General features: G+C 40.4%; 1 protein-coding gene across 8 annotated transcripts in view; it reads right to left on the bottom strand.

The window, feature by feature from the left end:
- Positions 1–23,266, bottom strand: part of NTRK3 (neurotrophic receptor tyrosine kinase 3) — a 932,433-nt gene that overhangs the window by 207,714 nt on the left and 701,453 nt on the right. For all 8 annotated transcript variants that reach the window (XM_029575291.1, XM_029575284.1, XM_029575285.1 and 5 more), the window contains exon 12: positions 20,799–20,987. In XM_029575291.1, coding sequence (XP_029431151.1) covers positions 20,799–20,987 — 189 coding nt within the window. The remainder of the gene's footprint in view (positions 1–20,798; positions 20,988–23,266) is intronic.

Below are 23,266 nucleotides of genomic sequence, written 5' to 3'. Positions count from 1 at the left end.
AAAAGCAGTCTTTAGAGGTTAAAAAATAAATACCGTAGTGCTTTTTGCACCAATATTTCCTTGCATGCTTTTCAAGAAGTTTCTTGAATTTAAAGCCTTGGGCCAGAGATGTGCCCACTTCATATTTGGCCTTTTACTAAATCCTTGGTCATTAAATCATTCAGGACCAAAAGTCAATTCCAAATAAGAATATTTTTCAAGCTGAAGACTAAACTACAACTATCAGAAAGCTGAAATTGAGCTGACACTTGAGGTAGAACATTCGCATAGCACCAAAGAAAGTTTAAACTGTTCTGAAACAAAAATTATCCCATTCATTTTTCCATCCTTCCATTTACCGGCATGCTACTTAGATCAAGGTGAGTAAAGGAGGAGATAATTAGTTGGAATTTCACCGTTGACCTATCACAGCTTACACGAGTGGCGGAGATTGAGACAAAGGGGTGGGCAACGTTGGTGCTGGAGAGCCACAACCAGGTCTGGTTTTCAAGATATCCACAATGAAGACACGAGGTATATTTTCACGTTCATTGTATTCAAATTATATCCCGTGCATATTCATTGTGGATGTCCTGAAATCAAGACCTGGTTGTGAATGCTCTACCATGGATAGGTTTGAAAGTTAGGCTCAGTGCGTGCTATTTCCCAAAACAACCCCCCCACACAGTTTTGGCTTTTTCAGCACCACCAGGATTTGTTTCTTTTAAAACAAATTGAAACATAAAAGGGATTTTTTGGTTCAAATTCATTATTTGTTTCAAATGAATGCAAATTCCTAATCCTTAGGGACAGATTGGCTAAGGCAGACCCAGGAATGCAAGGACAACTATAATGTTTTTAGTGATTCAGGAAAAACACAGGCAAATATTTATTTATTTCAATTTATATACCGGTATTCAAAGGAAATCACACTGGGATATGACCTCTGTATTGATATGGGTTCAATAAAGGTTTGATTCTAGGACCTACAGGTATAGAATAGGATGATGTAATACACTCATTGCATGCTTGATTTTGCTTTATACTTATATGATTACTATTTTTAGGTTGTTTGTTTTTTTTTGTTTGTTTTTTACTTGGAGCAATATTTTCAGTGCCTTTGTGGACACATTATCTGCATGATCACAAAGGTCTAAATAGGAAACACAAAAGGATGATTTCTCTGAAACAGAAGTCTGCACCCTATGGAAAGAGAGCAAGAAAATGTGCAGAGGGTTGTGGAGTTTTGGTAGATTCAGCAACTGAAAGTGATTAAAACCCCCTCTGATTTGGAAAGAGGACTGGGAGTCAGCTTTCAAGATTTTCTCATGCAACGAGTCTCTCTCAGCTTGATGCAGACTGCTTGGAAATACAGGTGAAGCCAGTTACGTACACACCCAAGGACCTTCACTAGTACCCAGTATACCTATGACGACATCTTGCAGTTTCACAGCCCTTACTTTGCAATGATGTAAATGAATGATCTTTTTAACACAAGGGTCCTATCATTCATTTATTAGCTTGCACCAAGTATGCTACAGCCCAGATGCATTATAAATCAGTTGTATTTTCCAGCATTAAATATTCATCCGCTTCATAATGTATAATGCAAGCCATTTATTTATTACTGTTAAATGTAACTACTTTTAAAACTTGCATCTCTGCATATCCCACTTGTCCTTGGATTACACTGGTCTAATCCTGCAGGCGTATACTATGAGCTGATTTTGACTAACACGCTTCAAAGACTGCTACTAATTGCAAGTGTTGTCATTTGCATTTTCGTCTTGCATTGCTTGGCCGGAAAGCAATTGCATTTCTTTCGTTTTTCAATTGGAAGTTTGGGGATCTGCTTTCACAGAATACTGTACAGGCTAGAAAAAAATAGGCAAACATGCTTACATGAAATGCAAAATGTGAAAACTGCCATAAATTGTCATTTTTATACCTTCATGACATTTACAGTTTCTTTCTGCCTCACGACAATTTCATACATTTTAAACAAGTTATCTTTTGTATAATACACACTCAAACACGGTACAGCTAATAACACATAAATCTTTGATATCAACAACAGTGCATGAATTTGTAGGACACAGAAACATAGACTGTGAGAGCAGATAAAGTCCATATAGCCCAACTAGTCTAACCAATGTCCTTTACAGTGTAATATTACGTAGACCTAACTCGATATCCAGCTTAACCCTCACTTTCTCACAACCAAAGTTCTTCTGTGCTTATTGCATGCCTTCTTCAGTTCTATTACTGTTGCCATTGGGAGGCTGCTCTGTGCATCTGTCATCCTTTTCCTGACTCTATCCTCTCTGGAGTTTTGCCTCATGACCTCTTATTATGGAATTTCCTTTCTACTGCAACATGCTTACTTCTTGACAGAACCCTCAGAATTGGACAGAGTGCTGTAGGTTAGGCCTCACCAGTAATTTGTAGCGAAACATTATCTGTTCCTACTGACAAGCTCATTAGATGGTCATCCTATTACAGATCCAAGAGTGCACCATCAGAAGAGGTACTATGTTGACAATATGTGGAACTGCCAGGTTCCACCTATTGCAGGTAAACAAATGCTTGTTCTGAATTTTATACCCTGCTTTTGTGTTGGCAGGGTTATAGAGATACTGGACTTCTACTCAACATATGGCAGAGCAGTTATGGAAATTATCTGCCTACTTGCTGAATTGTCTTGATTTGTAAACAGATACAATAGTTTGCATGCAGTGACTATATGCTGCGCACCATGCTTTAAAGTACCATATAACCAAATTCAAGTGTACACTTGTGAAACAAAATTATATGAGACTTTGATTTAGGGGAAATTATTACCAGGAAAGGAAATAGGTAAATAATCCTACCATCCTGCCTATTTTATCTAATCATAGCAAATTCTTCTTTAAAACAGCATTATTCAAAAGAGTTTTTTCCTCCAATCACTACAACATTAGAGCTTCTTTTAAAATCTTTCTTCAGCATAGTGCTTGCTTGTATGGGTGGGCTAATGAAACACTCTTTTTCAAGATATGATGCTGAATCACCATTACATATGCAGCTAATGTGACTGAAATTGCACCAGAGAAACTTTTAAATAGTAATGACACTTCTTAGACCAGATGATTAATGCAGGAACTTACTGCTTCATTTCCAGTGACCTATATTTGGGAGGATAATTTGATAAAAGAAGAACCTACTATGCTGTGATCTGTGCATGTACAGTTCAGTGCAGGAAATTGAGGGCCAGACGTAAACCATGCAAATTTCAGCCTAGTTTCAAGATCAACCATTTTTTTTTTTTGGATTATCCCTACATTCGCTGGAAAAATTCTTTTGGATTCTTTTCCCCAGATAATCTGGGGAAAAGAATCCAACCAGATATGATGCTTGGGATCTGCATTGAATCTGTCTGCGGCGGATTCTGCAGATTGGGATTTCCAGTAGATTTGCCCAAACATACTCATCAATTCAAGACTTCTGCTTAGGATTTTCTTTTCTGAATTCAAACTAATTAGATAAACCTGCCATTGTTAAGCATAAGAACATAAGAAATTGCCATGCTGGGTCAGACCAAGGGTCCATCAAGCCCAGCATCCTGTTTCCAACAGAGGCCAAACCAGGCCACAAGAACCTGGCAATTACCCAAACACCAAAAGATCCCATGCTACTGATGCAATTAATAGCAGTGGCTATTCCCTAAGTAAACTTGATTAATAGCCATTAATGGACTTCTCCTCCAAGAACTTATCCAAACCTTTTTTGAACCCAGCTACACTAACTGCACTAACCACATCCTCTGGCAAAAAATTCCAGAGCTTTATTGTGCGTTGAGTGAAAAAGAATTTTCTCTGATTAGTCTTAAATGTGCTACTTGCTAATTCATGGAATGCCCCCTAGTCTTTCTATTATCCGAAAGTTTAAATAACCAATTCACATCTACTTGTTCAAGACCTCTCATGATCGTAAAGACCTCTATCATATCCCCCCTCAGCTGCCTCTTCTCCAAGCTGAACAGCCCTAACCTCTTCAGCCTTTCCTCATAGGGGAGCTGTTCCATCCCCTTTATAATTTTGGTTGCCCTTCTCTGTACTTTCCTCCATCGCAACTATATATTTTTTGAGATGTGGTGACCAGAATTGAACACAGTATTCAAGGTGCGGTCTCACCATGGAGCGATATAGAGGCATTATGACATTTTCCGTTCTATTAACCATTCCCTTCCTAATAATTCCTAACATTCTGTTTGCTTTTTTGACTGCTGCAACACACTGAGCCGATGATTTTAAAGTATTATCCACTATGATGCCTAGATCTTTTTCCTGGGTAGTAGTTCCTAATATGGAACCTAACATTTTGTAACTACAGCAAGGGTTATTTTTCCCTATGTGCAACACCTTACACTTGTCCACATTAAATTTCATCTGCCATTTGGATGCCCAATCTTCCAGTCTTGCAAGGTCCTCCTGTAATGTATCACAGTCTCCTTGTGATTTAACTACTCTGAACAATTTTGTATCGTCCACAAATTTGATAACCTCACTCATTCCTTTCCAGATCATTTATATATATATTGAAAAGCACTGGTCCAAGTACAGATCCCTGAGGCACGCCACTGTTTACCCTTTTCCACTGAGAAAATTGACCATTTAATCCTACTCTCTGTTTCCTGTCTTTTAACCAGTTTGTAATCCATGAAAGGACATCGCCTCCTATCCCATGACTTTTTAGTTTTCTTAGAAGTTTTCAGACTTTGTAAAAAATGTTTTCCTCTTCTATATTCAATGGGCGCAGTAGAGATGGTTCACAAATGGTGGGAAGGGAGGTGGTGGATATCCTGTTTTTGCTCCTGATAAGGCACAAAAGTGAAAGATCACATTTATTTTTATTAAAAGGAAGTTTAATCCTTTTAGTTTAGCCAGGGCTCCAATGTCATCATCGTCCGTCCCCCCCCCCGATGGGGTCAGTTGACAGCCCAGTAACACCCGCCAGTTTTGTGCATTTTCTCAATTCAAGCCAAAAGGCTAAACAAGGGACCTCTTCAAACATAGGCCTGGATTTTCCTATGTCACACAGCTTAGTGAATCCCGCGGTAACGGAGGAGCGGGCCCATGAAAGCCGGCAGCGATCGTACCACCGCAGTGTTATTGCTGCCGGCTTTCGCACCCAATAGCGCCACCATGAAAGGTGGCATTATTGGGTGCACTACTGGCTGCGATAACGTGGCTTACCTTATCGCTGCCAGCGAAGTTACTGCCGCATCCGCCTCCTCGCTGCCCCGACTCCGCCCTCGGCAACAAAATAGGCTTACAAAATAACCCCCATAGTAACATAGTAATGATGGCAGAAAAGGACCAAATGATCCATCCAGTCAGCCCAGTAAACGTCTTAAGATAGTAACTGCCACACCATGCAGGTTACCCCCATATTTCTCTTAAGAGTAGCAACTGCCGCTCTGTGCAGTTATTCACAAGCTTTATAATAACCTATAAAAATTTTACTGCTAGCAACATTTTTATTGGGTGATGAGCCTTATGAAAATTCAAACAGTGCTGATGTGCTTTGCTTATGGACTTGGCCTTTGAAGACGTTTTTTCACTTATGACTGCATATCAGTACCCGAGACCATAAAAGTCAGGGCCTGTGTTAGTTGTTGTCTGAACCCAATTTCTCTTCCCCATCCCCACCCCACCCCGCCAAAGCAGAAAGCGATGCTGCAGTTGTGTCACACGCATCAAGGCTCATTGGTTAAGGGTAGCAACCCCTTGCCTTCTGTTAAGGTTAGTAATTGCAGCTGTGTTCAGGTTACCCTCATGTTTACCAGTTCCACAGACCAAAAAATCAGGGCCGTCATTGGTTGTTTTCTGAATCCAACTCCCCTTTTCCCCACTGCCGTTGAAGCAGACAGCAATGTTGCAGTTGCATCAAAAGTATCAAGGCTTATCATTAAGGGTAGTAACTGCTGTACCACCTTGCTCGCTTATCTCAATTCTCATCTTCTAGCCTTTGGGAATCCACAGTGTTTATCCAATGCCCCTTTGAAATCTTTCACCGTTTTTGTTTTCACCCTCTCCTCCAGAAGGGCGTTCCAGGCATCTGCCATCCTCTCCCTGAAGAAATATTTCCTGATGTTGGTTCTGAGTTGCCCTCCCTGGAGTTTCATTTCGTGATCCCTAGTTCTATTGATTCCTTTCCAGCAGAAAAGGTTTGTCGAATGTGTATCATTAAAACCTTTCAGGTATATGAAAGTCTGTATCATATCCCCCCTGCACCTCCTCTCTGCCAGGATATACTTATTTCAACTTCAACTCATAGCTCAGCCCTTAAACTTGATCACCATAGAAAGATATATCCACAATAACAAAAATGATTCTTAAAAAGAAAAACCATGTTAGACACACGTATGATTTACACTAATTACTGTCTCATGTGTATATGGCGTGAGCTGCAACAACATGAGAAAGAGAGCAGCTTAGGGTAAACATTTAAACTGTCCCTTTCCAAAACATACACTGTTTCTGAAATGCTTTTCTTTCCGATTCCACAACTCACTTAAAATGCATTTGTGGGAAACCTACATGGAGATTGTCATGCATGTTAAATAGATTCTGCTGGCTGTGTGAGTGTAAGCAAATATGACAGGGCTGTATTTAAGAATTAAGAATTCTGTGCATATGGGGGAAAAAAGATCCTTTATTGAATAAAGCCCAAAGTGGGTGGCACAACCACTACAATTATCAAATACAAAGGTTCTCTGTTGCCCTCGGTTACTATATATGGTACAGTTTTTCATGTCAACTATTGGTTCTTTTCCTATCCGGAGGGCTGCACATTGCAGACTGTGACCCACTGTTCCAAATGACACTGCCAGGGCTCTGCAGGCCTGTTGGTTATTTATTAAATTTTAATTAAAAAAAAACCAAAGATATTATGCAAACATAGCCATCAAGTTACCAGCATTCTGTACAAGGTGTCATATTTGACACACCTGTTGTTCAGACCTGTACATCACCTCCAACAGCTCGACGCTCAAAGACCCTAATGATTATTCTGCAAGCCCCGACCTCACCTCAGCATTTTCTGTCTGAAACATGATGATGATGATGATGATTGACTCGTCATTAGATCCTTGGATACACAAAAGAAAAGCCTGAATCTAACTTTTTAAGAAAGCATGAATAGAGAAGCTCGGGTGGAAAGTCATGGTGAATTGGTAAACCTAGCCAAGAGCTGATGAGAACTGAACCCTGGATACCAAGCTAAGAGTCTCCTGTTGCCGACAAACCCTTCTAGCCAGACTAGAAACAGGGACTTTGTAAACACTGAGGCAAGTTTTAAGACCCGCGCGCGGGCGCACGTGGCAATTTTATAACATACGAGCGTATATGCAGATATTCTGCGTGTGTTATAAAATCAGCTATACACGCGTACATGTGCGTATGATTTTCTATTGATGTGCACATCGGCACACAGATGGTGACTGGCGCACGTAAGGGGGGGAGAATTTTAGTAGATATGCGCGCAGGCGCAATTACCTGTTTCTTTGGTTAATTCCCAGTTCACCCCCTAGCTTACTTGCCTCCCCTTTTACCCTATTAGTCCCGTACCTTAAAACCCCACTAACTAGCCTAGGTTTTTTTGTTACATGATTTACACGCCATCCATAGGAGAAGTAAAGTTCCATGATAGGGGACAACGATGCACTTTTGCGCGTAAATATGTATGCACTGACAATTTTACAGGCTCGGCCCTCCCATGCCCCGCTCACACCCCGCCCCTTTTTGGATATTTCTGATTTGTGCACATAGCGGGAGATTAAAATCTGCACTGCGTGCACCTGGCCGAGTCACATGTGTATCTCCCAGCTTCGGCACACATAAGGGGGTTTTAAAATTTAGCAGATCATCATTTATTATGAATGTGTTGTGAATGGTGGCATCACTATGTGCAAGATCCCAGATTCACCCTTATTCAAGGTCATCACACCCAATGCAGAATTTGCCTCTGGCCACGGAATTGCTATAAACCATACAACGCTCCAGATTGACACCTCCCTCCTGGCTTCTGTTCCTGGTTGCCTCTCTCCCACCATTCTCCTGATCCTTGCTGCCTTCTTCCTGGATCTGTCACAGACTATTGCACTTGGCAGTTGCCGCCCTCCTGTGCCTATTCCTAACAGCCTCCTTTCCACTGTTCTCCGGTACCTGGCTACCATTATCCTGTCACTGCCATAGGCTGTTGCACCTGATCGATGTCTTCATTCCACTGTCTCTTCTTTTCCCTGCTGTAAATCCTCTCCCTCATACTGCCACTGTCACCCATGCATTTCACTGTTCTTTCACTTTTGGTCTCCCTCTTCTTGCTGCAGTTGCTTGGCTCGATGGAAGAGAGAACAAAGCATGAAACACTGAAAAGAAGAGGTATCAAGGGCAGTAACAGGAGGGTTCTTGGATATATCTTTGGAATTCGATATTGTTTATCATCAAATTCTGTTGGAGCAATTGAGGGAACTGGGGATGGGTGGATTTGTTTATAGGTAATTAGACTCAATATTTGAGATCTCATGAACAAAAGATCATAATGGTATTTTCTCAATGATTCACAGTCCCTACAGGAGTACTACAGGGTCTTTATTGTCGGTTGCTTTGTATAATGTATACATGCTACCCCTATGCTCCGAACTAGACCCATATTCCATAGTATTTCAGATGTATGCAGATGATAGAGAGATGGATTTTCCTGTCAAAGTGTAATGTACTTTATGTTGGGTTGCCTGCATCTACCATTCATCCCTTGCAGATAATGCAGAATTCTGCTACCTGATTGATTAGCGATGGTCAAAGATGCGACCACTTATTGTGGACTTATGGAACTGAAGAATCATTGTATTTCTTTTTTTTTTTTTGTTACCTCTATCATTTTCTTTTTATTCTCTTCCTTTCTATTCTAGATTGTTTTTTTGAAAATTAATTGGGAAAACTGCATAAATAATAATAATAAAAATAATAAAGATGGGACCACGTATCTCTGTTATTTATTGATCTTAATTGGCTGCTTGTGAGAAAATGCATTGATTTTAAATTAATAATGCTTGTTTTTAAAGCTCTGACAGGTGCTTCTTCTTATCTGTCGGATCTTTTAAAAAAAATATAAACCATCCCGTGACTTATGATCTCAGTGGAAACAATTACTACAAGTTCCTACTATCCAACAGGCATGTTTAGTAGAAACAAGGACGCATGCATTTTTTGTTACTGGGTCCGAGAAGTGGAATGGGCCCCCAGATAGGCTAAAAGGTATAGGCAATGTTCCCACTGTCCGCAAAAAATTGAAAGCATTTGTTTAAGATTAACCGTATTTTAAAATGGAAAGTATATTTTTAACCATAAGGATGATTATTGTGTATTGTATTATTGTTATTGTAATCTGCTTAGCATGGGTTTCCATTATAAGTGGAATATAAATTGTTTTACATTAAAAATGAATTAGAGGCAGGTTAGAAGAAAAGAAGCACCTTTGGAAGGGGGAGGGCAGATCATAGGGTAAGAAAGGTGAGAGAAGAGAAATGAAGCGAGAAAGAAAAAAAGAATGTAGAGTAAAATAAAACAGAAAAAAAAATGAAAGCTAAAATGAAGAAAAAAAAGAATTGAGCCACGCACACAAGAGGCTTGGAAGATATTTTTTTCACTAAAGATGACATTTATGTAAATTGACAGGCATCAGAATATATATTTGTTTAGAGAGGTCTATTTATGTAAATGTGTCACTAAGGGGGTCATTTTCTAACGGGATCGCACGCTAAATTGGGGCAGTCTCGGGGTGGCGGCGGCACCGGAAGAGGAGGAGTCGGGGGCGGCACCGGGGCAGATGCGACGGAAACATCGCTGGCTGCAAAAAGGTAAGGACCCTTTTCGCTGCCAGTAGCGCGCCCATTAGCGCCACCTTTTACGATGGCGCTATTGGGTGCGAAAGCCGGCGGCGATCGCACCGTGGAGGTGCGATCGCTGCCGGCTTTCGCAGGCCCACCCCCCTCTTCGCCCCCCTGCCCCCCGTTACCGCCGGATTCTCTAAGGTCTGCGACCTTAGAAAATCCAGGCCTAAATCCTCTAATTCTTGCCACAAAATCTACCCTTGAGCTGATGTAGGAAGTCAGGGTGGCTGAGCATCCGTAAGCTTTGCAGCTCTCTGTGGCAGTCTGGGGGTAGATTCCATGGCAGGTCCTGTGGAATGAATGGTTCCACGATTTCTAATTTAGCAACAAGTTCCCAGTGTAAAATTATTTTCATTGTGCCGACTCATTAAACACAGAAAGCTAATATTGCTTTCTAAAATTAAACACTCTAAACAAAGTTATGAAATCCATTTATCTATTTTTATAATAAAGTCAAACCTGCCATGGCGGTGGAGATGTGTGTGAAAAGATTTAACAAAATATAAGCAAAATATTGAATGTAAGCACCCAATAGGAACAGACTGTTCTGACTTGGCCCATCCAATGTAAAAAGTATAAGATTCATGCTTGCATCCACATCTTGGGCCCCTCTCATCTACTTCTTTTCAGGTATTTTAAAGCACTAATGCTCCCTCCTAGAAGACAAAGTCATTTTCACACAATTGGTCTGCCGATTTGTCCACCTTATGTCATCATGGTCGTCACCTGAGGCATTCTTTAGTAGGGATGTGCACAGATATTTTTTTTTTCATTTTATTATTTTTTTTTTTATTTTTTCTTGTTTCCTTGAACTGAAATTAAAACAAAAGCAAAAGAAAATGCAAAACAAAAGAAAATAAAGTGGAATCTGCTACCATTAAAAAAAAAAAAAATCCTCTGCAGATCATTCCCCCATTCTTCCTCCCACCTTGGAGCCCTCTTGTCAAAAAAATATATTCACAGGGCAGGAGGGATCCCTTTGTTCCCAATAATTTTTGCCATACAAAATGTCTCCAGCCAGGCTCAGCCCCAGGCTGGCACCATGCGTGCAGGCAAAACTTACGGTGCCAGCCTGGGGCTGCTAGCACTGTTTGCAATAGCAGCAGTGGCGAGGAAGAAGTGACTGGGAATGTTCCTGCCCCTTTAAATAAATTTTCATTAAGAGTGTCCCGGGGTGGGAGGAGGAATGAGGGAGCACTTGGGAGTGTGTGTTTTTTTTTTATTTTATGGGAGAAAAGAGGCACAAAACAAATGAAAATAAAAACATTGTTTGCTTTTCTTCCACTTCATTTTAAAAACAAGTTGAAACAAAACGGACAATTTTGTTTGAATGGAGGACCTTATTCTGCACCAGTTTGTCAGATAACTATTTATCCAGCTAAATAGTTATCCGGCTAAGTGGGGGCCATTGAAAATGACCGAATATCCAAATAGTTCCAGTTAGTTATCCAGCTAAGTGGTATGTGGGCTGGAGGCTTTCCAGGGCATGGCTACTTAATCTGGCTAATTTAGCTAGATAACTACCAATATTCAGCCTTTTCCAGCTAACAGGGTCATTCGTCAAATTGCATTAGGGAGTTATCGTGGGTGTTAGGGCCCTAATGCCCACGATATCGCCATAACACTTGCGATAAATATTGCATCTCAAAATGCATATGCAAATGTGAAATTTTATTCAAATAGGAGGGATCTGGGTGGAGTAAATGGAAATGGAGGGCTGTTTAACGTTGTGTGTGTGATAACGTAACAAATGCTTTCTTGGTGTGATGCCTGTGATAGCTATGTGTTATGGCCAAACCTGGATTTGCGATAAAATATTGCAAATCCCGTTTCGGAAGGGGAGAGAACATGGTTCAAATCTACTCTTCTTTCACATTTTTTCACTCCAAATCGCATTAAATCTTCACTGATGGTAACTGTGCTGTTCGTATGTATGACTGTGCATGTAAAATAGCCCCCCCACCCTGAGTTACTAATGTCCCCCCCCCCCTTACAGTGGTATAAATAGTTAACTATTTTATGAGCCTCTCTCCCCACTTCTCAGTGGGTGCAATAAATTTAACTTGCGTTGCAGTAAAATAGCTTGGAAGTACCTGGAAAATTACCCTTTTTGCAGGCATTAAGCTGAGAGAGAGAGAGAGAGAGAGAGAGAGAGAGAGAGAGAGACACACCCCCTTTATAGGGCTCTCATACAAGTAAACTATATCACAGTAGGAGGGTCAGCGAGTAACTTGAGGTAAGGTTTGCTGGTGGTCTAGAGTTTAGGGGGCAGTTTTACATGAACAATCATAGGTACAAACAGCACAGTAGACATCAGTGAAGATTTGATGTGATTTGGAGTGAGGAAAGGTACACAAAGAAGAGATTTGTTCATTGTACTCTCAACCTAGTCTGATGCACTCCTAGCTGCTATCAAGCTAGGGCAAGAGTACATTGCTCAAATCTCATCTTTGTGTACCTTCTGCTGTTCGTACCTTTGATTGTGCATGTAAAACTGCCCCCTAAACCAGCACCAGTAAAACCTCAGCTCAAGTTACTAGCTGACCCTGCTACAGTGATATAAATAGTTGCCTAATATGTGGGCCACTCCAGAGGCTCTCTCTCTCTCTAGTCCACTCACTCCGTCTCTCCAAAACAAAATTTGCAAAAAATCCCATTTCAGGCATAATGTACAGCTATCGCAGGTCATAACGCTAGAAAAAAAAAGTGTAGTTATTGCCGCAATAGCATGGATAATGCATGCATTGTGCTATCGCACGCAGCGTTACCATATCTCATTTTCATTTACTCCGCCCGCCTGAATAAATTTTGCAAATTTGCATATACAGCATGCGCTGCGATAAATAATGCATGCATTATAGCATTAATGCAGGTGTTAGGGCCCTGCAAATTAGTTAAATAAGTTAGAAAGTTAACTAGATAAACTTATGCAGCTAACTTTTAGATAGATGAGTATATTCAGCTGCATGGCCATGCTACTGAATATCCCAGCAGGATATTTTTATCTGGCTACCTCTCTCAGCTGATAGTGGCTGAATACAGACCTCATTAATGCTGTTTCAAATACATGGGCATCCCTAGTCTCTAGTAGGTATTACAGCAGGAAAAGAAAATGGGAAAAATTAGACTTGCATGGGCCTTGTGATCTTTATTTACTGTCATATTCTATTTTCATGAATGGGTGAAATTTTAAAAGGTGCAAGAACTTTTCTATCAAATCTGTATACAATCTGAGGGTTTGCCGAATCCGTCCATGAGCTTTTCATTTAATAGTTGGAGAGGAGCAGGGAACCAGCTAAATTAGAGTCTCTCTATGGAGATATACTGCAGCTCTCTATAAAATCTGTAACAAAATGTTTGCATACCAGTAAACTTCCACAGATCCATAGCAGAAGCGAGGCAAACAGGATCATAGCTCCCAGCTTTGCCCCCGCGTGGAAAAAGAAACTGCAGACACAAGAAGAGCAACAGCATCCGGCTGTGCCCAGGAAATGAAACAAGGGCAGCGTGGGCCTGATGCTACAGAAGAGGAGGAAGCAGCGGCTCTTGTGGCTAAAGGCGGATCAAGGTGAGAAGAGAGAATAAATATGCATGTATGTGTATGAAAGTGCATGTGTGTGTGGGGAAGGGGAGAGAAGTGAATGAGTGTGTGTGGAAAAGGGAGAAGAGCGAGTGTGCATGTGTGTGAGATTGCATGAATGTGTGTGGAAAAGGAAGATCAGTGAGTGTGCATTTGTGTGTGAGTGCATGAATGTGTATGGCAGAGGGAGAGAAATGAATGAATGAGCGTGCATGTGTGTGTGTGTGCACATGTGGAAAAGGGAGAAGAGTGAGTGTGTATATGTGGGTGAGTATGTGTGTGGAAGAGGAAGAGAAGTGTGAGTTTGAATGAGCATGTGTGTGTGCAAGTGTGTGTGAGAAAGTTTGTGCACATGCAGCTACCAGCATGATGATCTCAGGGTGACAAGAAATCAAAAGTTCCCAGGTATGGTCTTAACTTGAACTATGCTTAGATTCAGCTGGTTTAAGCTTGTCCTACGTTCTAGGCACGCTGAATTTATTTCCACAGAAGACATTTTCAGTCATATCCTTTCTTTTCACATAATTGCAAAAGGAAAATAGTGATTTTTATTTATTTATTTATTTTAATCTGGAGATAAAAACCAAGTAAACGTTCTGCGGCAAGGAGCAGATTCTGCTCAAGACTCCCAACTCCTCTGGATTGCTGAAAAAAGTGTTTTGGCTGTATGAATATTATTTTGGTCCTGAAGGGAATTCATATTCTTCCAGTGTGAAAATTCAGCATCCTGGAGCAACTGTTTCTGGAGCAACCAGGCCAAAACATTAGCAGGAAAACTGTTTTCGATATTTCATCTGTGATTCTATTATGCTGAACTAAGTGGATAGGAATAAACATCCATCATTATGCACCATAAGCAATGTTTGTTAGTATAGTGGATGACAGAAATCTATATCATGCCAATGTTCTATTAATAGGCCATTAAAGATATAGACTTCTTTTGGCTGACTGAAATTTAGTAACAGATATTGACATGTCCTGCGGTATGAAAAACAAGCCTTGTATTCAATAAACTGGAACTGCACTAGGCTTTGATTAAGTCCTTCTGCAGAAGAGTGGACTCGTGTTTTTAATTTCTTTGAAGTTAAAAAAAAAAAAAAAGGAGAACCATGTATAGAGGGGTGCTACCAAGGATGGCATATGTTCGTGGAACTATTAGAAAGGGAATGGTGAATAAAACGGAAAATGTCATAAATGCTTCTGTATTGTTCCATGGTGAGACCACACCTTGAATACTGTGTACAATTCTGGTCGTCGCATCTCAAAAAAGATATAGTTGCACTGGAGAAGGTACAGAGAAGGGCAACCAAAATGATAAAGGGGATGGAACAGCTCCCCTATGAGGGAAAGACTAAAGAGGTTAGGACTTTTCAGCTTGGAGAAGAGACGGTTGAGGGGGGATATGATAGAGGTCTTTAAAATCATGAGAGGTATAGAACAGGTAAATGTGAATCAGTTATTTACTCTTTCGGATGATAGGACTAGGGGGCATTCCATGAAGTTAGCAAGTAGCACATTTATAACTAATTGGAGAAAATTATTTCACTCAACGCACAATTAAGCTCTGGAATTTGTTGCCAGAGGATGTGGTTAGTGCAGTTAGTGTATCTGGGTTTATAAAAGGTTTGGATAAGTTCTTGGAGGAGAAGTCAATTAACTGCTATTAATCAAGTTGACTTAGGGAATAGCCACTGCTATTACTGGCATCGGTAGCATGGGATCTACTTAGTGTTTAGGTACTTGCGGCCTGGTTTGGCCTCTGTTGGAAACAGGATACTGGGCTTGATGGACCCTTGGAGTGACCCAGTATGGCAATTTCTTATGTTCTTAAGATTTCAATTTCTTAAAGACTTAGGGGGTAATTTTTAAGAGGAGTTACACGCGTAAATATAAAATACCATCACAGCAATTTTCAAAAGCCATTTACTCCAGTAAAGTACACTTACTCAAGTAAATCCTATAGACTATTCAATGGCATATACTGTAGCAGTTTTCAAAAGCCCACTTACTGGAGTCAAGTGCATTTACTTACATAAAACCCAGTTTTACCCGAAGTAAATACTTTTGAAAATTAGGCCCTTAGCTCCAAAAGTAATGCAAAATTGTGGTGACCTTTAGTGTTGCCACAGATTCAGTGAGTGCCATAACAACATTTGAATATTAACGATTGCCCTCAAAACACCTAAGACTACAGATTTCTTTAGTAAACTGAGGGCATTCCATAGGCAGCCGTGAACAGTCTACAGGTGGTGTTGTATAATTGTCTTGTGGGGAACTATGAGTAAGCACAGATAACTCTCAGATCAACTGAGGGAATGTATAACTCTTAATCATCTATATTTTACAAGCGTTATAAATTAAAAATTAAGAAAACTTACTCTTAAGCACACTCAGTAGCTTATTGGTAAGTACTGCCCATAGCCACGTTTAAGACCTGGGTTTGATTTTCTGGCCAGATTATGAATGGTATGGAAACAGTATTCACAGCCCCTAGAGAGTGAATCGGGTGGGGGTTTGGAAGGGGGTTTTATCTTTTGCTCAATGCTTAAGGTTGACATTACCTAGATTCCAGAGGGAGCTGTGGTTTGTGGCCCCTGGTTGAGGAGCTGTTATTCTGAAGGCTTGGTTGAGTTAGGAAGGAATGTAAAGACCATAAGAAACGTGCTTGTGAGTTGAAAATATGAAGGGTTCATTGCTCTGTTGGCTAGCAGAGGCCAGATCAAAACAGGAGAAGATTTCTGAGCCCAAAAAAAACAAATAAAAATCTCCGCCTCTATATTCCATGCCAGATGTGGCAAGGCAATCTCTGCAAATGGATCAAACCAACAGCATTGGTCTAAACTGTAAGACTCCTGTTTGTCATGGAATAACGGGAGACCTTTTTTTTTTTTTTTTTTTTTTTTTTTAATGTGCAGCTCTTTTGCTTAGTAAGCGCCATTTTCTTCTTGTTCCTAGGCCATGTGCAGGTTATGTGTAGTGGCTGCAATGGCCATCATTTGTATAGAGGAAGCTGAGAGCTGCTTGGTAACTTCATCATCTGCATGATGCTACCATGTGTGTAGCACTATGCCTGAAGGACCATTACTGACCATTTCTTATCACTGCTTCAAGACTTTTTGTTTTGGTTTTTTTTTTACAAATAGACCTATTTAGCTATCATGAAACCATGTTCAGCCTGTTTAAGAAATATTTTTGGCTCTTTGAAATGTGAATGAAACAATTTAAAATACATAATGTTTCTTTTAGTGTGTGTTTCTTATTTAATAAATCCATTTTAATTGTAGAAAAAAAAGGAGGGAGAGATGACAGCCCCTTTAATGTTATCTTTATCTTGACCCAGTTTTCTCTTGCTCCTTGGGCATGGCACCATGAGCCTTCATTTGGAACTACATGGAGATTTTTCCCCAATGTTATAACCACTTTTCCCTCCCCACCTCAATGCATTCAGTCTAGTCATTGCAGTGACTGGGGGCCAAGCACCGGGGGTCCTTCCAGAGCCATAAAATAAGGGGTCCTGAATCTGACCACTTGGTGATGACTCACCCTTGAGTGATGACCATGACTCCCTCTTAACTGCCTTCATAGCATTTCCAGTCCCAGTCAACCCAGGAAGTGGATCGAGCTGGGGACCTTCCATGTCAGTGCATGGGCTGCTCCTGACATATTTCATGAACAATACAGAAAAGGACCCTTCAGTATTATTTCACAGATCATAAGCTAACTACTAGAAACCTTTTTTTCCCCCCAAACTGCACAAGCATATCCTAGACTTTGGTTTCCAATACAAGGGCTTTCCTGTTATTCCATGGTTTCATAACCATTGTTACTGTGAAACAAAGAGTCTTGTAATATGTATGAACACCACGATGGATCTATGGATGGCCCAGTTGTGGCAACCATCTCTCCCCACTAACCCCCTGCCCAGCAGCAGCATTTCCTTCTCTTTCTGCCCTCAACTTTCTGACCCCCCCCCTCTCCCCCAATCCTCTCCCCATCAGCAGCAGCCTCCTCTCCCCCAATCATCTGCCCATCAGCAGCAGCCCCTTCTCCCCCAATCATCTGCCCATCAGCAGCAGCCTCCTCTCCCCCAATCCTCTGCCCATCAGCAGCAGCCTCCTCTCCCCCAATCCTCTGCCCATCAGCAGCAGCCTCCTCTCCCCCAATCGTCTGCCCATCAGCAGCAGCCTTCTCTCCCCCAATCCTCTCCCCATCAGCAGCAGCCTCCTCTCCCCCAATCCTCTCCCCATTAGCAGCAGCCTCCTCTCCCCCAATCCTCTCCCCATCAGCAGCAGCCTCCTCTCCCCCAATCCTCTCCCCATCACAGCAGCAGACTTCTCTCCCCCAATCCTCTCCCCATCAGCAGCAGCCTTCTCTCCCCCAATCGTCTGCCCATCCGAAATTATGAGCATAAGTTATATGCTGAAAATAACCATCTGACTTAGAAGCCGATATTCAAAAAAATGCTGAACACCTAAGTCTTCTTGTTTAACTTACAGCCAGTTTCTCTTCTTCCTCTGTCTCACTGGGCCACATGCAATCTGCATCTGTAGGTTTCCACTTCACCACAGATAATACTTCATCTCTCTTTTCAAAGAAGGGCTGATAGAGGGCTGCGTATTTCCTCTCCAAATCGTGAACCTCTTTATAAAATGTAGCTTCTATGTGGGCACACTTCACTTGAAGCTGTTTCACAGCATTAATTCTTCTCATTACTGCTTTAGGTGAAGTTTCAGTGCAACTGGAAGGAGCGCGTGAGACACTTTCAAGTCATTCCTGAAGAGCTGCCAGAACGTGTGGATTCTGAATGACCTGATCTGCCCTCTCTCCTCACACTTGCAAGGCTTCTCTCCCAGGCCCCCACCAACAACATGTCCTCTTGGGCAGGACACCTGGGGCTGAAGCCCTGCTCACCCCCACCCCCTGTCCTAGGCCTCTTCAAAGCACAGAATCTACGGTGGTTACTCTTATTTGCCTTCCACCTGCATATCAAAATAACAGTCTCAACAGCTCATACACAGCAACATCTTAGGATAATTTTTGTATTGGGCCAATAAAAGGCATCACGGTCTACAAGGAATCCAGCTCTGTAAGTGATTGGTAACAAATTCAGCAAAACATCCTATGTTTACATATATCTATCCTGTAGGGTCTTTCTTGGTTCTTGAAATACCTACATTATTTATTCTATAGACATATTAAACATTATGGCTACCATACTTATGTCTAATGTGTCTACAGCATGTACGATAAGGGCAAGGTTCATGTCAGGTATTGATTTTACGGTGTAAAACGTGATCCTAAAAATGAATGAAATCTCTCATTGATGGTATAATAGCAAAATCTCAACATTTTTTGGCAAAGTGACAGTAACTAAAGTTTGCAGACAGGAGTGCATACCCAAAGAAAACTCTGGCTACTCATCTCTAGAGTGGTGGCACAGCAGCCATGGTTTTCTATCACAAAGGTACCCCATCCTTTAATGGTTAAAGAAATATGGCAATAATCTACTTCGCTAAATCATTAGTTTTACAACAGATAAGCCTCTTATATTCATCATTAGTGAGCTTTGACCATTTCTTTTTAATCATGACCCAGCACCCTTTCCCCACAGAGAAATTAAAAAAAAAAAGAGAGAGAGAGAGACAGTAATTGGACACACAATGTGACTATGATGATTGAAGCTGCATAAATTGCTCTTCCTTTCAGGCCAGCACTTATTTGCTTTCCGCGAGCTTTGTGACTACAAACAAGGCCAACAGATATTAGAAATCAGTGGCATTGTGTGCATGTTTTCCATGCTATTTTTGTTTTTCAAGATACAGTGTAATTGGAATAGGGATTTGTCTGTGAATAATTGTATCCCTGGCTAATTTCACCGGGCTCCATTAATACAGCAGTGAAGATAAGGACATATGAAGTATCATTACCCTGAGGAAAATGCTTTAACATATCTCCCCAGTGAGCAACAAAAAATATGCTTTTTTAAAATAGATTTTCCTCCTTTCATTTACAAATTTAACTGAAGTCCCAGTGTTCTAATGCATATTTTATGCTTTGCTATAGATAACATTTACACTTTTGAGAGTATGCTTTCTGCCATTTATATTATAGTACTGGTTTACTTTCTTTAGGTGCTTCTGGGGAAGGAGGCAGACAAATTATTGTTTGTTAGTTGGTAGACATTCATTAAGATAGTAACTGAGTATAAATGTTTGAAACAAATACAGATTTTTTTAAGACAATGCTAGAATGGAAAAAAGAAACCATAAAGCTAACATATATCTAGAGAGCCATAGCTGAAACAAGTTTCCATGATGGTAAAATGAATGAAATGGTTGAAGGACAAGCTGGCTTTTCATAGTCATTACAGTAAGCACAATGGAGTATAGAAATTCAATATAATGGTGAGTTCCCTATTCATGAACTTGACGAAACTCATATACAGTACTTTAAGCTTCTCTCCTTGTACAAACGGTCAGCACTGCAACGTCAAATTTTCTGACAATTGGCAGGACAAATGACCTCCTTCAACATCAGCACCATTGTAGTTATCATATAGATTGGCAAAGGAAGCGCATATGAAAATGGTCAACAGTTACCTTTCTCCAAAGCTCAAACAGGCCACCTGCGCGACACAATCATCACGGGAGCTAAACACAGAAACTCAAGGTCACCCATTGCTAACTTGAGTGCCTAGTGTGGCTCTGTCAGTGACGAGCCGTCACATCTGTATTCAATGGTAAGAATGTTTGGATGTATTCTGTAGAGGTTGCTAAGATTTTGCACAGATCTCAGTGGGTAAGTATACTATTAAAAGTTACTTCAGTTTCAGAATTCTCCGTCAACAGTGTATTATGGATAATTAAGACCCAGGTTTATAGCCTGTTGCTTAGCACACAAAGGGAAACACCAATGTGGCGTTGTCTGCTGTTTAATATTTCCATATAATTTTTCCTGTCGGCTGACCACTGTGACACATTGCCAATTTTTTTCTGCTTCTTTTTGGGAATTTGATCTTTTATTTTCACCATACATGTCTAGGTTTTGCAGAGACCAGTTAAGTAATCTAGCTGCTGTGCAAATAGCTTTTAGAAAGCAAGGCTGCTCATGACAGTATCTTATCAATCATTATTTAAATATTTTAAAGTAGAAAGCAAAGGATTTGTGTCTTCTAAAGCTCCTCCAAAGTATTTCTGAGACCCGATTACGTCATTTTTTTTGGCCGGCTTGAAATATTCATTTCTGCCTTTCCTGTCAATATGTTTTTTTGCACCAAAAGATATATTTAGTAGGCTGAGTACTTACAGGTATCTGGTTTATGACAATTGTGCCCCTGTCGGAAATACTGTTGGTTTTCTATGACTGGGATCCGAGTCATGCCTATGACAACAGTATCTGGTCCAGCATCCATTGATGAAGGAGTGGTGATACCATGATTGATGTGATGGAGAGGGCTGGCAGAATCTTCTTCACCACTTATCACTGCCACTGGACCTAAAACAAAGAAAAACAGAACCGAACAATGAAAAAGAATAATTATAATGATGTCCCGTTGGTATTTTCCCTCACCCTAGGGTGAATCAGATGGTAGCAGGGCTCTACAAACAAGAATATCTTTATGGAAATGGATTATCTTGATCTTGTTTATAGAAACATGATGACAGAAAAAGACCGTATGGCCCATCCAGTCTGCTCACCCACATTTTTCTGAAAATCTTTTCCAGGTTTGTGGGTTAGGGAGACAAAGACCTATGGCACTCCTGTTGTAACATAATTAGAATTTATATACCAATGAAGCTCAAACTCTTCTCTACTGATTCTTACCCTACTTAACATTTGCAGGTTTTATAAATGCAAAGCATGAAGCCTATTAGGCCTATATATCCTATTAGAAAAGGATAGGATAGGAAAAATATACTTCATTTTTGTTATTGCTCATGAGTGCTGTTCTTTTTGTCTAGGGAAGTTTTCCTAGAAATAACCTTGTTCTTCTCATATAACCTAATTAACAACAAAAATAAAAATATGAAAGCCTACAAGACTGAAACAAGAGTTTGACTTCTTTCCATGGCATCTGTGTGAGCTGAGCAACCTCATGTGATTTACTGAAGTAAATATCTACTACTATTTACACCTTTATGGGGAAGATTTTATTCAAAGCTAAATCAAGCAGAGTAATCTCAAGCATTTTGTGATGTCTGGTTAACAGTTCTTGTGCGTCTTTTTGACTCAGCTCTATTGTTAAAGACACAAATTTTGATGGCCTCCATCAGAAGCTGTCCGTTTATGTCGTTCCCTCAACAACAGCATCCATTGAAAATGGAGATGTTTACTGCCCCATAATTGTTATATATAGTTTTGATGATGTGCAGCAGTCCTGTGGTGCAGACAATACAATGTGTGTACAGTACTGGAGAATAGTGAAGACTTATTCTTGACAAAATTCCATCTGCTCCTCCATTCAAGAACTAATAAACACTCTATAGTTTCAATTCTGTCAATCCCAATGAAGTCAATTGAACCATTTGAAGGAAAACTCTCTCTTTCATAGTCATTTTTAATAAAAACCTCTACCATGTAAATCTAGATTTGGTTATGATAGTTTGTAAATTATAGTTTGAGTGGATGTTGCTTTAAATAATATCTTTCAACAACTTTATTAAAAACACCATGACATTAACTTTTGCTTCTAAATGTGACAGACTTTCTGTAGGTTTTCAGAAATACATTTCCATCCATTCTGATCTCACTATTTTACCCTGTTCTCATAGGTATTTAAACACTTTTAGGTTGCATATGATATAACTGAGGCTTAGGAACAAGCATTAATTGCTAAGTCAAAATAAGAATAGAATAAATATTGCATGAGGGAGTTAATAAATAATAAATTAAAACAGCTTAAATTCACCTTATTAATTGACTCCCCCCTTCCCCACTGTAAATATAGAATTTGTTATGGGCTTTGTTATGGGCAATTTTAGATTGCCCATAACAAAGCAATTCAATCATAGAAACAGAGGAAACCAGATAAGATATTAAATTTCCTGTTTTATTTCATTTCATTTTTAAAAGTAAATGGAAGAAAAATGAACACAATTTAATTTGTTGTTCTTTTGCTTTGTTTGAAAGAAGCCACCAGCCTCACACTCCCTATGAAAAACAATTAAAAAAAACTGAAGTCCCCTTGGGAATTCCCCTCTACTTTCCCAATGCCCCCAGAGTCCCCTTAGCCCATTTGTGGATTTGCAGGAGTCCAAAGAGGTCAACAGCAATCCTCAGATGTTTCTGCCAGAAGAATCCATTTCTAAAAATGGTGCTGACCAGCCATGAGGTGCCTCAGGTCTCAGGACCAAACCCCGCCATGCAGTGTCCAACACATCTGTTCTCTCCCCAACCCTGTTTAGCCTCTACCTCAGACACCTGATTGATGAGATAATGAAAAATCCAGACTCCAATAATTTATCTATGCTGCTAATCTTCAGGTCTTCCTATCACTGGTATTGGAGAGAGACGCTGTGGTACAGAAAACAATCTACCTTGCAGAAATCTGGAAATTGTCCACATCCCACAAACTTAAAGTGAGATATTAGTCCTAGAAAACACCCCTGTCCCAAGTGTCAACCTCAGATTGATGCTCAACAACATTGCCTCACAATAAAACTCGAAAATCTGAGTTTGGGTGTCATCCCAGACTCCAGACTACACCAGAAGTGACAAATATTAATTTCGGGCAGCTCGAGTAGATAAAACCATACCTGGAGACAAGTAACCTG

The sequence above is a fragment of the Rhinatrema bivittatum genome, chromosome 13 (assembly GCF_901001135.1).
Source record: "Rhinatrema bivittatum chromosome 13, aRhiBiv1.1, whole genome shotgun sequence".
Lineage (NCBI taxonomy): Eukaryota > Metazoa > Chordata > Amphibia > Gymnophiona > Rhinatrematidae > Rhinatrema > Rhinatrema bivittatum.
This window is presented reverse-complemented; position numbering and strand designations above follow the sequence as displayed.